Source organism: Montipora foliosa, chromosome 9 (genome assembly GCF_036669935.1).
Source record: "Montipora foliosa isolate CH-2021 chromosome 9, ASM3666993v2, whole genome shotgun sequence".
Lineage (NCBI taxonomy): Eukaryota > Metazoa > Cnidaria > Anthozoa > Scleractinia > Acroporidae > Montipora > Montipora foliosa.
Genome location: NC_090877.1, coordinates 23,130,145 through 23,146,165, shown reverse-complemented (window position 1 = coordinate 23,146,165; position 16,021 = coordinate 23,130,145). Strand labels below are relative to the sequence as shown.

At 41.3% G+C, this 16,021-nt stretch overlaps 2 protein-coding genes across 2 annotated transcripts in view; one reads left to right on the top strand and one right to left on the bottom strand.

The window, feature by feature from the left end:
* Nucleotides 1-279: 279 nt before the first annotated feature.
* Nucleotides 280-16,021, bottom strand: part of LOC137969819 (eukaryotic translation initiation factor 3 subunit L-like) — a 48,391-nt gene continuing 32,649 nt past the window's right edge. The window contains exons 16-22 of the mRNA XM_068816191.1: nucleotides 9,418-9,517; nucleotides 7,749-7,822; nucleotides 5,563-5,620; nucleotides 5,222-5,260; nucleotides 3,622-3,714; nucleotides 1,051-1,131; nucleotides 280-462 (exon numbers count right to left, since the gene is read on the bottom strand). Of these exons, the coding sequence (XP_068672292.1) occupies nucleotides 433-462; nucleotides 1,051-1,131; nucleotides 3,622-3,714; nucleotides 5,222-5,260; nucleotides 5,563-5,620; nucleotides 7,749-7,822; nucleotides 9,418-9,517 (475 nt within the window). The 3' untranslated portion in view covers nucleotides 280-432. The remainder of the gene's footprint in view (nucleotides 463-1,050; nucleotides 1,132-3,621; nucleotides 3,715-5,221; nucleotides 5,261-5,562; nucleotides 5,621-7,748; nucleotides 7,823-9,417; nucleotides 9,518-16,021) is intronic.
* The window catches only part of LOC137970402 (uncharacterized), a 5,270-nt gene continuing 774 nt past the window's right edge, over nucleotides 11,526-16,021 (top strand). The window contains exons 1-3 of the mRNA XM_068816933.1: nucleotides 11,526-11,715; nucleotides 13,854-13,962; nucleotides 14,143-16,021. The exon at nucleotides 14,143-16,021 is cut by the window's right edge and continues 774 nt beyond it. Coding sequence (XP_068673034.1) covers nucleotides 11,526-11,715; nucleotides 13,854-13,962; nucleotides 14,143-16,021 — 2,178 coding nt within the window. The remainder of the gene's footprint in view (nucleotides 11,716-13,853; nucleotides 13,963-14,142) is intronic.

The following is a 16,021-nucleotide window of genomic DNA, read 5'->3' as shown; positions in this document are numbered from 1 at the left end:
ACGTCCCAATGGTAACCAAACGTCCACCAACTCTGACCCCATTTATGTCTACACATATATATAGTACATTAAAAATCGACAACGAAAGTACGAGAATAAAAATAGATATAAGAATAACAAAAGTATTTCTATCTTTCCTAGGGGACTATAAGATCAACGCTTTGACAGATAAAAAAATAGACTGATCTTAGATGAAGTAAAAATTAATAATTTGCGATAAACAGTGTGATGGAAAACCACCTTCGACTTAACATTACTGCTGTACAAACAACACAATCATAACTTTGTCATAACAACTTTATTCAAGCCAAGACCTGATCGGTCCCGAAAGGATGATTTGTATGAGGTTCTCAACACACATCACAGTTCCAGATAAAATGAAATTTTCTAAGGAACAGCTTCTCTTGCGTTACTTGCCATTCAGTGATCGTACTACTGCAAAGCCTGAATATTCTTGTTCACCTGCAGTTAGGAGAAATCCATTTCTGTTAAGGCTTGGGTTTTGGAAGGATTTATAATCTATTTCGGAGGTGGGGGAGGGGGTGGTGCGCCAGAGCAAGACCTTTCTTTACACACTTGATCTTTGAAGAGGTGACAATGCGGGCTAAAAGGGAGATAGGAAGTCCAACACGGAGAAAAGAGAATGAGCAAGACGGTCAGCAAATCAGAATCAGTAGTTATAGCAGGGCCAGTTTACTATACTTTACTTTAGTAAGAAAACAGTTGCACATAACGCTTTTTCTCAGTTTAGACGCGGGGAAAACATTGATGACACCACAAATGCTCGTAGTGAAACCGCGCATGCAGTGGGAATAGCCTGTGTACAGCCGCCCCTTCCACTCAGAAAAAACCCGAAGGGAGGGGGCTGCTGTAAAGGGGCTACGTGGAAACATTGTTGCGGACAAAAAAAAAAAAGGCTTTTCAGTGGGATCAAAAGAAAATTTAGCCACCCCACAGTTGTAGTCCCAAAGAAAAACAGTTATCACAATGAAGTTTTTAAGTTTGGCCACTAGTTCCAAAAACCTTAAAAACAAACAACATTTCTCCCACCTCTTCAAACTTGTGAATCTGTCGAATAAAGAAATCTCCATAGCGCCGTTCAACTTTGGTATCAGCAATGTGAATCATGTCCTAAGATGAAATGGATCGGGTAAAAACTCTAACATTCATTCAACAAGAGTGCACAAAAAGCTCGAACCAGCGGTCCCGACACAGAAACGACAGTCTACGAACCGGTGCAGCCGGCAGTATCAACACGAAACTGACTCACGCAAGCAAACATGACCACACTCCAATTCTAGCCTCGGTAGAATAATCGAGTTGTCTGAGGGTAAGGATTCATCGAATGGATAGTCAGTGAAATCCATCCCCTGTATACATGTAAGTGATTGGGGCCGAATAATCATATCTGGACGAATCCGCTAGGCCCATAAAGCAGTATTTAAATATCACATTATATGAACTCAAGGAGCTTTAAGCCCTGGCCAAACTATCGAACAAAGTTGGATCCCACATGCAACTGTGACATCGATGGATGTAAATGTTGAGGTAGTCGCAAAACACTATCCAACATTGCTTGACGAATTCAAGTTCAAGTTGGCGCAAAACTTGAAATTTGGCGTAGCGTTATGCTACTGGAGTTCTTTGAGGACGGAAAGGACGTATTCAAACAAGGGAAAACCAAAGAATGGTTAAGAGAACGTGCAGAAAAGGGTATGTTCTTTGCAAGATACATCCGCGCTTAGGAGATGATGATTATGAACTCGGATCAATTTGCAGGAATTTTAAACGCTATTGAACCAGACATCTCCAAACAGCGATAATGATTAAATAGCCTAAAAGTGTCCCACAGACATGACCTTGCTTCCTTATACTCGCTAATCAAGATTTCTGGCTGTTCATCAATAACCCCTAAGTCCCCTTGGTCCTTGTTCGCCATCTCTGTTGCAATAGGATGCTAGAAGCCTTGGCTTGAAAATAAGATAGCGATTCGTGATTGGCTAGCAGTACGAACGTAACTCGATTCAGGACACGACTTTGTTGGACGAGCGGCAAAACACTGCAACATTGCTGCGTCAAACAGAATTGTTGGTTGTAATGCTTGATCAAAAGCAAACTCTACCCATCATTTTGATGAACAAAAAATGTTGGACGAACATCTTCCAACATGGGCGGCCAAACTGTGGAACAATGTTGGATCGAGCAAAGTTGGAGCCTTCAATCCAACTTTGTTCGAAAGTTTGGCCAGGGCTTTAAAAACGACGACGCACTATAAAAGGGGTCGCTTCACGAACTGCTATTGTTCGAATTCATTCAAGCAGAACTGATCAATTATCCAAGATGGTGATCAACGAACAGCAACACAAAGGCGGAAGCCCTAACAGATATTTCTAGCGAGAAAAAAAGGACGGCAAATATCATTTTATGACATATTACGGACACATTGCCATAAGGGACTTTTTTATTGCACAAATTATTACAGAGCTCGGTTGCGTCCACGTTAGGGTTGATTGATTTGCATGTGCCTAAGGCACCAAGCCTTTTCTAGTGCTTCTTCGTGTTTAAATGAGATTGTAAAGTATTAATACTAAAGCCGTGGTTCTGGATTGTGCAACAAACGCAGAAGCCCTCCAAGGTGGTGTAAACGAAATAGAGAGCATCGCACAGAATATTCCTTATCAGCGTCTTCATGAAGCGTACTTCTCCTGAGCAGTAGATCACCGCCAAATGTTATTGTCCCCTTGCCCACCGAAGGGAGGAGATTTCACTGTCATGATCAACGTTTGAGAAATCTCTCTAATAACTACTGCAGCCAAGGTTTGGAACAAGATACCATTACGGAGAATGGGAGATCCAACACCTAAGGGAAAGCCGGACCGATTTGTGCCCAAGATGAAGTTGTGCACAGCGGATTCACAACTCCACCTTGCTGTTAACTTCATTGGCTTCAAGACGGCTGTTCTTACGTCATTACAGGCGATGTTGCCGCTCCATTACTGTTTAATGTGTCCATTGGCTACATGTATATAATGAAAACTGTGACTGATGGAACTGGTTCCATCGTATAAACGCGTTCGCCTCATCATTCTGTAGAATCAAAACGGACTATCTGCGCCTTGTTTGTGTGAGCAACCTCCTACGAGACATCAAACACTCACTTTCTCATCAACATTCTGAGAAAGTGTTTGGACATGCCCTACGAATGCTTAGAGGAACCAAGAAGGAGCCATGCACGCAACTGTCTAACCCGTGGCAAGAGGCGTCCAGGCTATCTGGCCTGTGTGAAGGAACAGCTAAGGGATGGAGAGAATGATGGGCGTACGAAACCAATTTCTGCGTTGGCAACGGCAGATCGTCCGTCGTGGGTGAGACTTGTGGTCGCTCATCGTTTGCGCAATGGAATATAAATATGACGATCATGATGGTGTATGCATATATGCATTATCCAATATATTTAAGAGGGTGGCAAAGAAGTGGGGCGGGGCAAGTATCTATCACGCATCACGCTGGTTTTTATCACGCGTCACGGAAACCCCCTTTGCCACCTTCATTTAATGGTCCAGTACATCAGAACGATTCTCATGGATTTTGCAAGATATAAAGAATCGTAGGCTAATTTACCTGATCGATATAGAAATCCACTTCAGATGAAGATTGGAGTTCCCCTTCAAGAGCATCGGTTCCTTTGGTCCACACAAGATTTCTCTGTTTGTGCTGCGAAAGGGAGAGAAAAATCGCTCAATCCAAAGACAGCTGCAATACACTTGTACAAATGACACAATCCGTCACTGAGTGCTGACAGTAGCTTAATGCATGCTTTGGCTATGCATTGAAGAAACCCGCGCCAAATAATTAACCAATCGGGCAACGTTTAGGCGAAACGTCGTAAATGAATTCAACGCAGCCTCTTTTCCCAAAAGTATAGGAGTGAAAACGATTTTAACAAGATTTACTAGAGACCTGAGGGAAAACTAATTTTTTTGTACGAAAGACGACTATTGGGCTCGCTTTTTTAGTAGCTTGCTCGCAACGACACATGATAGTTGATGTTATTAAATGATGATGACAGTCCAGTGGTATCAAGAGTTAATCAACCAAACTTTATTTACGAGTCTGGGCGTTCTAGCGGTTCACAGCGCTAACTGGGGAAACATTCAGGTCAGGGGCCCGTTTCTCGAAAGTCCCGAGAACTTTTCGGGCCCGAAAAGCCGTTTGTGAAACTGCCAACCGCTTGTTTTGGAAAGCCGATCTTTTAAAAAGAAAAATGACTGTGAAGTTTGACGACTTAAATCCTCTCCATTCTTGAGATACAAAGGGAATTGTGTCACCCGAAAATGGCCCGTAAAGTTTCGGGACTTTCGAGAAACGGGCCCCTTACCACAACACCAGGAACTCCGTGCCCTGCTCTTATTAAATAGCGTGAGTATGGGATCATTAACGTCCCATAGCGTTTTATGAACAAGGGTTTTGAGTTTATAGTCCTTATCCGAAAAGACTTGAAAGTCTAACCACTTGCGGATGAAATGACAAAGGCGGTACTTTCTCCTCAGTTCTTTAAAGACCCTGGGTGTTGGTCCGGCCGGAATCGAACTCACAATCTCCGGCACGCTAGTCCGATGCTGAGCATCGGAATAGCGAGTTTCAGCAACTGAAATGTTTGATCCCATCTGACGACCAACTATTATGCACTATCCTAAATTAGGATCTACTGCGGTTCACATTTCACACTTACTAGGACGGTCGAGTTTGTTCTTGACACTTTCACGCAGAAGGGTCCGACGATATATACCTCGCGTAAATCAAACTGGCGTGACCGTGCTAACGTATGGTCCACTATCATCGAGCCGTTTGGCCATGCGAATGATAGCTGATGACAGTTAGTGGCAAAATCGCCTACCATCGCCTACAGTGCTGAATGCATGAAGGCTGGCCTATTTAACGATTGACTGTGTTTGTTGTGAATGAACAAAAAACCTCAGTCATGGTCTTGTGGTTTAATAGACCTCATTCACAGTGGTGGCCAAATAAAATAGTTTTCTGCTTTAATGCTAATAAGCCTTTCTTTCAAAATGAGGGCAGTAGGTCTAATTAACATAAATACAAAAGATTGCAAGGGTGGTCGCCATTTATGAGAGTGGTCTATGGGCACTCTATTTAAATCTTCTTCAATAAACAGATATGAGAGTTATCATTGTGCACAGATCGAGAAATTCCACTTTACCTTAAAGCACAGCAACTCTGTCCTGAATTGATTCTCATCCTACAACAAAGGAGGATCCTTAATTAAAAGGGAGGGTTTTCTTCCCGGCCGAAATGGCATACCCATGTAAAATGTACAAAAAGAGGACGCAAAGTCAAGGAACAAGTCACAAAACAAAACTCGAAACTACAGTCGCTGCATTCAGTCCGAGAAGTAAAAGGGATTTCCATTTTCTGCTACGTTACAACGACTTTGTTCTCGGATGTTGCGAAGAGTAGCATCTTTTTGCAAAGACAACGCATCCATGAAAAATAGTTTTCCTTTTTCGCACTGACGAGAAAACTAACTGCTGATCTACGTACCATGTCAAGAAAAGCGGCCAGCTTGGCGATGGGCATTGTAGTGTACAATTTCAAGTAGCTGGAAATTAAACAAGACAAAAGGACAACTACATAAAACTAACTTACAGACTTATCTGAAACATTCCACAAAGTAATGGTAATGGTACCCGTTCCAAAATCGACAGTGCTCAGATAAAAAACTCTTCCATGCATAAGCATGGTTACTAATACCATAACCTTCCTTAGGAGATCGTAGAAAGCGAGTTCTTGCTGCGTGAAGTAAGAACATCAGTGACACATTCGAACCAAGGTTTGCGTATTGCGACGACTTCATTCTTAGCAATTCACGAACGGCTACATGGAAAGGATATCCAAGGCTTGTGTAGCAGCTCTTGTAACGTATAATGTGATTGGTTCGCTACCCATGCAGAATTGAAACCGCAATGACTTAGACGTCAAAACAATAGAAGCTGCTTACAATACCAAACCATGGCAGGTTACTAGAGCTGCTGCACTGCTGAAATCCATTGAGCCTTAATAATAATAATAATAATAATAATAATAATAATAATAATAATAATAATAATAATAATAATAATAATAATAATGATAGAAACGTTCTTGGTGCGCATTTAAAAAATCTCAATGCGCTTACAATAAATAATAACGATAATAACAAAGCAAATTAGTAATAACCACACTAATTAACAATTAAAACACTTAAGCTACAAAGGTATCATTGGTCATCAAGGAGGTGGCGACGAAAAAGGTAAGTTTTAAGTGCCGTTTTAAAAGTTGACAGAGACGAGGCTGACTTAATATGCTCAGGTATAGAGTTCCACAGTTTAGGAGCAGCGAAGGCAAACGCCCTCTCACCATAGTAGAGGGTATTAGGGCGGTACGAGTTCTGAAGTAAGGCTTGCTTGGAGGAGCGAAGTGTCCGTGAAGGATTCCGAAACTTGAGTAGCTCGCGGAGGTAAGATGGACCTTGATTGTGGAGACACTTAAACGTGCGAAGCAGGATCTTAAATTCCAGTCTGGCCATGTTGAGTCCCGAGGGATTGAAAACTTTTGTTTTGCCCCACCGAAACTCGTTTCCAAACACTTCAACTCGAGGCTCAGGGTACGAAATCTATTGTCTATGGCCAATATGGCCGCCGCGCGAATAAGGCCCTGAGCTTAGCTCTAGAGATGAGGTACTAGGAAGTTTAAGCACGAGATGTTTCTGAGTCACGCACCGCAACCGGAAGTGAGCTGTTTTCCTTTCAAAATTGTCTTGAAAAGACCACATTTGTATTGCTTAAGTATCTTTTCACTTTTAGGAACATCAGACCTTTTTTCAGATACGGCGGCTATTTTGATAATAGCTACTATATATTTTTACATACCGTGGTAGTGTCATAGATAAACAAGGAGGTACAGATGTAGACGTAGCAGCAAGAATTGGTAAGGCGAGGGTAGCATTTAACATGCTCAAAAACATCTGGGCGTCTACAGAAATCAGGACACAGACAAAGCTATGCATCTTCAATGCCAATGTAAAATCAGTTCTCTTCTACGGATCTGAGACGTGGAGGCGGACACTGAAAGGCACTCCCAGAAGATCCAGGCCTTCATAAATTGTTGCCTGAGGCGCATCTTTAACATTCGGTGGCCTTAGAAAATTCGCAATGAGGAGCTTTGGTAGGGTGGGGAACAACAACCGGTAAGTGAACAGATCTTAAGAAGGAAATGGGACTGGATTGGTCACACCCTGAGGAAAGCGCCAAACAACATCACCCGGCCAAGGGAAGAGGAAGAGGGGACGCCCAAAAACAGCTGGCGATGGGATACTGATGTGGAACTGAAGCTGATAGGATACAACTGGACAGAAGGTGAACGAAAAGCCCAAGTTCGAGTTCACTGGCAAGGGGTTGTCGATGGCCTATGCTCCACCTGGAACGATGGGCCTAAGTAAGTGCACTATGGGATGCCTAGGGGAAAATACATATTAATTTGCCCCCTGAGCATCCCATAATGTCTTTCGAAACAATAGAAATCAAAATGGCCACCCTATCTGCAAAAACGTTAATTATTTTTAAAAAGCCCTGGGAGAGACTTCTGTCCTGGGATGCGAAATGTTCACTTCCGGTTTCCGTCCGTGACTTAAGAGCGTCTGGCTCTCTAAAACCCCTAAGACTACCTGCAAACGCTTTGTCAGGACCTACCTCCTAATCACTGGAATAAGAGCCTGTTGTGAAACCTCATTCATGAAAACTTTGAGCTGAAGATTAAACGGTTCCTAGGGTGGAAATTTTTTTTCATGAGAAATGATCCAGGTGGGCTTAAGACAACAAAGACATTCAGCGGGAACAATCAAAGGGATGAGTGTTGTATCATGTGGTCCTTTAAGGAATCAAACCCAATGGAGCATAAAGCGGTTTTCAATTGAGTGTCGTAATTACTTTGGTTTTGCATTACTTCACTAAGTGATTGGTTCACAGTTCTCGCGCAATTTTGTCAACCAATCAGAAGTGAAACCAAAACCAACTGTGGCTCACGCGTGCACATTTTCCCGCGCTTTGTGTCGGCTACGTGTAATTACTTCGAGTTTTGATTGGCTTACTGGATTGTCCCCGTCCTTTTTGATTGGTTTTGGTTTTACGACACTCGATTGAAACTCTCTCTATTTCAGCTGACTCTAACCGTGTAAAAATATAATAATTTTATTGTTCCTGAAATAAATGTATACACATGAAGTGCGGGTTATAGACGAAAGGAAGAATTGATCCCTGCACTTATCTGGACAAATTAAGGTAGAGCATTGCACCGGCATCACAAAGACCATGGGTTGCGAATCCCGTTGAAACCACATGAATTTTTCCGGTGTCTTTAGAGACATTTGCTTGACAATTGCTTAAATTGTCCAGAGGATCGTCCAGATGTGTGCGAGGATCATACCAAAAATGTCATTGGAGTAATAAACGCTTTTTACGCTGTTGCGAAAAAACCATAGGATTTTTTTCAGATCACGAAAAGAGCCTGATTTTTTCCTTTTTCAGTCGCTCTACCTTCAACAATGCATTGAAAGTTCATATTTAAGCTGATGACTCACAATCTTAAAAAAAGTTGACTTAAATGTAGTCTGAGGAATGCAAAATAGTCGTGTATCTGTCGTTTTTAAACACCGTGATTGTTCTTCATGAATCCAGTCTCCTTTGCAGCAGTTTTTTGGGATGACACGCAACGCTCCCCCTAGAGAAACTTTGGGGGGAGCGTTGCGTGACATTCCAAAAAACGGCTGCGAATGAGTCTACATGGAATCCGACAAGACAGGGTCCACGAAGAGGGAAGCTAAACAGGAAGGACCGCTTTCGAGTCTGTCGCTGAGTGAAATTTTCCACGGGATGAATGAAACGAAAGAATTGGAAAATGTTTTTTTCTCCCACACCACTGGGGCCTAGGTAAAGTCAGGTGACCTTTAGCGGGCAGTTGTTTATGTTGCTTTCGCCGTAACAGGCATTTTCCCACCCACCCGCCCAGAGATTTTCAAGTTTGCGCTTCTATTTTCGGTACTCGGTTTTGTACAACTATTGAGTAGTTTGCCTGAAGCTATTTGTATACATACTTCAGTATAATTTTATGTGAACTGTATGTTTTTCGTTGAGATTACAATAAAGGCCATGCTGTGGCGGTCGACTTGGCACAGGTACCAGTGGTGTGTGAGAACGAATACAACCTTTCTTTCATCAGTTTAACAAAGCACAAGATCCCTTGAACAATGAAACAGTAGTATTATAATCGAAAAGAAACAACCTTTGAGGCTGTTAGTTTCAGAACTAAACAAGTCGCTTTTTTGGCTATTCTTAGGACACGAGACAGTACAGCAATACCTACCCTGCTGAAGTTGGCTGGCGGTGCATCAAAGTTAGGAGGTACAGGTGAGATGAACTTGGGGCAGGCATAAGAAAATAACTCCTCAAATATCTGTATGTCTCTATGAAAAATGCGGAAATAACCAAAGCATTATTCACTTGTACTGAAAGAAATGATACACGAAAACCCCGGTGAATAAAAATTAAAGAGATTTACGATTAGAACTGCACGATTCAACAGGATGACCAGCGGACTATACATGGAAACAAGGCCAATTTCAGACCCACTGCTATTCATTGGCAAAGTCACCTGCTAAACATCACAAGATAGCTGACCAAAGTTTTGCTTGAAAACATGTCAGGTGTCTCACGTATCACCTCATCCTGGACGTCGTTGAGGCAACAATTTTAGGTCGCTGAATGTTGACCAACATTGCCTGAGCGCCGGTTTATACAGGGCAAATAGACCGTATTCATAAATGGCCGCCAAGAAATTATTCTTTTGTGCTTGTGCTAATCATTCTCACTAGCCTCAATATGGAACAAAAATTCTTTTGAATTTTGTTCGTGCTAAAGAGGCTAGTGAGGATGATTAGCATAAAAACAAACTTAGCCGCCATTTATGAATACCGTATGAATACCGAATACCTCAAATTCAGGACTTCCGCACGCTTTAAGAGCTCATACCAAGCTTAACATAATACTATAGACCGACATTGCAAGCTTTGATTATCACTGTTTGTCGTCTACCGATGGCCTGGTTCGCACTCGCACTTGCAGCACGAAAATAAAATGTACAGACGGAGTCAATCTATGTTTTCAAGATGGCGCTGGTAGCTGATGCCATATTATATTCAACTTAGGGTGCGTTCGATTGACCACATTCCGGAATAAGAATACATGGAATAGAGTTAGGAATTCTTCGTTTTTACGGAGATTCACGTAAAATTGTCAAACACCTGCTAAAATGCTATTTTAATCATATCTTCATTGTTTTTGTTGCTTCAAAACGCCAGACATACCGTTTTAAATCATCACTCCACGTATTCTTATTCCGGAATAGGGTCAATCGAACGCACCCTTTAACTCTCTCATTGGACAAGTGTTTTCACCTTGCTTCCGCATTTAAGAGGCCCTGACTCAGAAAGCGTGTCAGACCTTGGAAATGGGGGTTGGCCAAATTCAGCGAAACTTGGTGAGGACATTGTCCTTGATGAGTTATTATTAAATCCGGTTTTATTTTTCTTCGTTCTGTCTTCCTTTCAATTTTTTCAGGGGGGTCCCATTTTGAGGTCTCAGAGTACAAAAATAACACCCTTATAAGGGTTAACTTTGGAGTACCATTACAATAAATGTAGAAAGCTCACAGAATATATAATGGTATGGGATGTTTCTACTAAGAACCTACTTTAATACGGTTGATGACTTTGGGGGATATAATTATTGGGAAGAGATAGGCATGGCACTAAATGTATGCAAATTTCGACCTCCCCGAAAATACGAAAAATAGGCCAACTTCAAGAAACCATAATTGTTACCTGTAATCCTATTACGAATGAAGACACACGTCATGAGTTACCTAACGATATCTATAATCCAAAACAGGATTGAAAAATTTGGGTCCTTAAGCTGTGCTGCTTTCCCGGCATCATTATTACTCAACACTTGTGCAAAATGACCTCATTTGTATAAACAAAATTATGACTTAAAAATCACTGCTATATCAATTTTTTCCTAACCTAGATAATTTTTATGGGAAAGCAAATGTTTTATAAATGAGAAATATTGATTTCGTGTAAACAAAATAAAGGGAAAATAAAATAACTGTGATACGAGTCATGAAAACGCTTCTGGCCAAGCCGGATGTGGGACTACTAATTAAACTTACAACACTGGCTATAAAGCTATTACAGGAACAATCAATCGTATTATAGTAAGAAATATCGTATTATAGTAAGTGATATAGTAAGTTTTCTGAAGCAAAATAGTGGGAAAAATGTTGCAAGGCCTTTATAATACTGGCCGTTTTTCATTTTGTACGTGTTTGTAGTGAGGACTAGTTACAATTTGGCACCAGTCTCCATGGGTCGAACAATTACAAAACTTGCAGCTAAATAGTTGAATTCGAAGATGACTTACTGTTCATTTGGCAATAACTCAGACCCTTGTGGCGCTGTAAAATGGGCGCTACGTGACGATGCCATTATTTCTCTTATGTCCTGCACGTCGGACATGGGGCCATGGCTCAAGAATAAGTATAAAGGTTCTGGAGCGTCGGGCATGAGAGGTCGACCAAAGGCCGGGCACACAAACACGACAAGTGAGTAAAACATTGTTACAGTGTGACGGGACAATCAGTTGCAAAATAGTCAGATTCTATTATGCTTCGTCTCCTTATACGTGGAAAAATGATGTTGGTATGATAACAACATATATCTGGTTTTGTCACCAGTTCATTCATTTTTGCTTCTACATTAGCGAATTACTTTTACACTTAACAAAACCCATGAAAACAATCCGATTGGCAGAAATATTCAAGCTGCTAATTCACGCCCTAAAACTATTTATGGTGGTTTTCCACAGCCTAGAATGCCGTAAAGTTCGCTCTTTGTACAAGACTAGACGTGAGCTCTGTTTATTCTAATTTCCAAAAATGACCAGTTTTGCTTCATTACCTTTCCAACAAAGCAGAGATTTTCAATTAAGGTTAATAATGTTGCAAAGCATTTAAATCTTTCCGTACCCTGTATGCTTCTTTAACGTTTGTCCAAATTTCCGTGGTTATTTAACGCATCAGTTGTTATTTAAGTAACTCAATTAAAGTAACCTAATTAAAGTGTTTACTCAGGTGCTTTTGCCCTTATGATAATACAGCTTATTCCGTTTTTTCTCAGTCTTACGATAGCAGTAACTTTTTGACAAAGGGTCTTTATTGAACAGCGTATCTAAAATACAACAAAAAATATCAGTTTAGTCGTGCAAAGAATTATTTTGTGCAGGAAGGTATGAAAAGACCATTTTTTTTCGTCTCCCTTCGGCTTCACATACCGTCGCTGAAACAAAACAATAAAAATACGAAAACTATTTCCCGGTCCCTAGTAACATAAACTTTCTCGCTCCTAGCGTTCCTCAAAATCTCCATACCCTTGTTTTAACTAGACCTTAAAGGGGCATTGTCCAGGCTGATATATAGTGTTTTAATGAGAATGGCCAGGAGCTATAGCTTTATTATCTTGCAACAGAAAGAAAAAAAAACGTCAAAATTGGTAACAGCAAAAAGATCATAAAAACTAAATGGAAAAATTTATGACTGAAAGACTCAAATTTCCACCAGAATGGAATAGTCTAACTTCGAGTTCGCCATGACCGTCGACTATAAGCACAGAGAACGCATTTACACAGGGTTAGCCTCGCCCTAAAAAATATTCTCAAATACTGGGGGAAAGCTGGCACAAATTTGAAAATTAAACAATACACAGCGCTGCAAACAGGTCATCTACTCATCTTTAGGTCGAGGCTAACCCTGTGCAAATGCGTTCTCAGTGCTTTTATTCAGCGGCCATGGCGAACTCGAAACTGGACTATCTTGACTTCTCGACTCCCTATCAAAAAGTCAAATTTACTTCCATCCTTGTAATCTTCTTGCACTTCCACTGAGTTTCCCCAAATTGCAGTGTAAAATTGTTTTAACCAGTTTAGCTGTATATTTGGTTGCATTTGGCAATATAACATGGAAATTTATAGGAAAGCCAAATTTCGAGGTGTTTTTGGCCATATTTTGAGCGTCAAAGAATATAATTTATTCAGCTTCTATCATTCTTTTAATAACAATATCATTTGAAACATTTGTTTGCGTCAGAGAAAAATGCTGACCTTTAGATCCTTGGCGTGTTGCCAAACGAAATGCTTTTTTCTTCTATGGGCGAGAGAAATAGCCAAAGTATGGTACGTTCTACAGTGGAGGTAATGATGTGGAAGGTGACTGAACACTTGTTACTCTTAGAGCTGCTGCCCCATTACTGAATTCGTATCTCACTTCTATTTCCTCTGTTAAAATACTGCTGCTTTCATGTAAGAAGGCAGGCTGGCCCTGGTACCCTGGACTAACATCCTGGTATCCAGACCAGGTTACCGGGTCTGATAAAAAAGGTTTCAAATATGCAAGCATTTTCCTAAAAGAGCGGCTGGAGGTTGATTATGTGTTTTTTCTCAGATTTTTTAAATCAATTTGACCCTGTTGTTTAAGATTTAAAACCTTTCAGTAATAAAACAATACGAGCCACGGATACCTTCCAATACGCCATGCCTTTCTGTTAACTTGTGATCGCGTCACTAAATGTTCTGCGCGATAATCAAGCTAAACCCGATTTCCCAAAAAACAGTGGTCAAAATTCGTCTCGCTAAACGGGCCAACTTACTACTTACTAAGTACTGCTATGCTTCTTTTTATTCCGAAAGCTGAGGTAGCTGCTATCGCCGAGTGGGAACTCATTCTCAACCGTGCAGGAATTCCCTTTGGCGGTAATGACGTTATAAAGTTGACCATATGTCCCAAACATCGTGCCAAGTACACTACTATGTACCAAGTGAAGGTAATGAACGAAACAAATGCTGATTGTTGTTGAACCAGCTTTGTTCAAAGATACGCCGGATTAAAAGCCAAAAAATACATACATGTATATATTTTTTCTACTAGGCTAACTGTTGTCATCCTAACCACCACGATGTGGAATCTTCAAGACTAAAGAGAATCGCAAGCAAGCTTGCGTACGGTCGCACCTTCACAAGAAGGACCTCTGTGGCAATCGGTTATCAACTATCACCTGTCACACGAGAGACCTAAGAATACTTTAGTCCTTGATGCTGGGGTAGAAGCCATAGTAGCCGCGTACAACGAGTCTGAAAATAGATCTACACGGATTCAAATACTTTCACTTATATGTGACAAGTACAGCCAAACAGAACTTCAGGAACGTATCCCTGACATCTCCAGACGACAAATACAAAATGCCAGAAAGCATGCCAGCGAAATAGGTGCTGGTGAAACAAAGGTGCCCGAGAAGCTGTTTCGATGTCGTCTAGACATGGACAAAGTCAGGGAATTCATTCTTTTTATTTCAAGATCCACATTTCTACAAGATGTTGCCTTTGGTACTAAAAAGCTGAAGCTGAACTCTGGAGTAACTCTACCCATACCAGCAGTTGTGCGAACGATGACAACAACCAAAATCATTCATTTGTATCGACAAGAATGCAAACAGGAAGGCAAAGAACCCCTGAACGAGCGCACTTGTTTTAGAATCATGGAATGTTGCAGTGCTTCGAGGCAAAAGTCCCTCCAAGGTCTGGACAATACATCGACAGCTGGGATTGAGGCCTTTGAAACACTAGAGACGCTTGCTGAAACGCTAGCAACTAATGGTGCAGGAGCTACTTGGGGAAGAGAAACTGCCCAACGACTAAGAGCAGGAAAGAAATACCTTAAATGTGATTATAAATGTAATTTGGGTCCCAATGAACATTGTCCTGATCACTGCATCCAGTTTGCCCTATCAGATCCTGGCCAAGACCAGTTTTGCAGCCCTTGCAACCATGAGCACGACCTGGTATGTTTACAGTGCCAAAGCATTAAAGAAATCCTGAATAGCATTAAAGAGAAAGTGGAGAACAACGACATAAGTTTGACAAAAGAGCAAAGGAAAAGAGCAAGGTGGGAATGGGAACATGCCGTAACAGAAATTGAGGCCTGGAAATCCCATTTGCTTCGAACATTTCAGCAAGATATCGCAAGGCAGGATGCTTTGAATGCTCTGAATAGTGAAACCATTTTAGTCATCAATGACTGGGCCATGAAGCTTCTTCCTATGAAATACAGAGAAACACAGTCAGAGTTTTTTGGCAAGAGAGGAATGAATTGGCATTTTTCAGCAGTTGTTCATTCATCTGACCACCCCGATTGCAAGCCAACAGAATGCGAATACCAAATCCACGCTTACATAGCTGTATTTGACAGCTGTAAACAGGATTGGTTTTCTGTTTCTTGCATTCTTGAAGAGGTTCTAAGCACCGTCAAAGAAACGCATCCTTCCGTGAAAAGAGCAATACTAAGAAGTGACAATGCAGGATGCTATCACAATTCCGCCCTGTTGTCCACAATACATTCCACCAGTAAGCGTAGTGGAATAGAGGTTGTGAGGTACGATTTTTCTGATCCACAGGCGGGCAAAGACCTATGTGACCGACGAATAGCTCCGTGCAAGCAGCGTCTCAGAAATTATGTGGCAGAGAATAACAACATACAGACAGCCCAAGATGTAAAGAATGCACTTGAATCACCCCCCAGCATCACAGGAACTCGAGTAGCAGTGTGCACAGTAGATCCCTCTCAGATGTCTACAAAAGTTGCTTCTAACAAGATTCCAAATATCACAAAGTACAACAACTTCTCCTTTGAGAGAGACATTATCACAGTCTGGCAAGCCTATGGCATTGGGGCAGGTCAAAAAATACGTAATTCAAGTTGTATGTATACACAAGATACATCAGGGCTGAGGAGAGTGGGTGAATGGTCACAAGAATCCATTATTACAACGCAGAGAAGACAGGCAGGGGCTGGAACTAAAGAT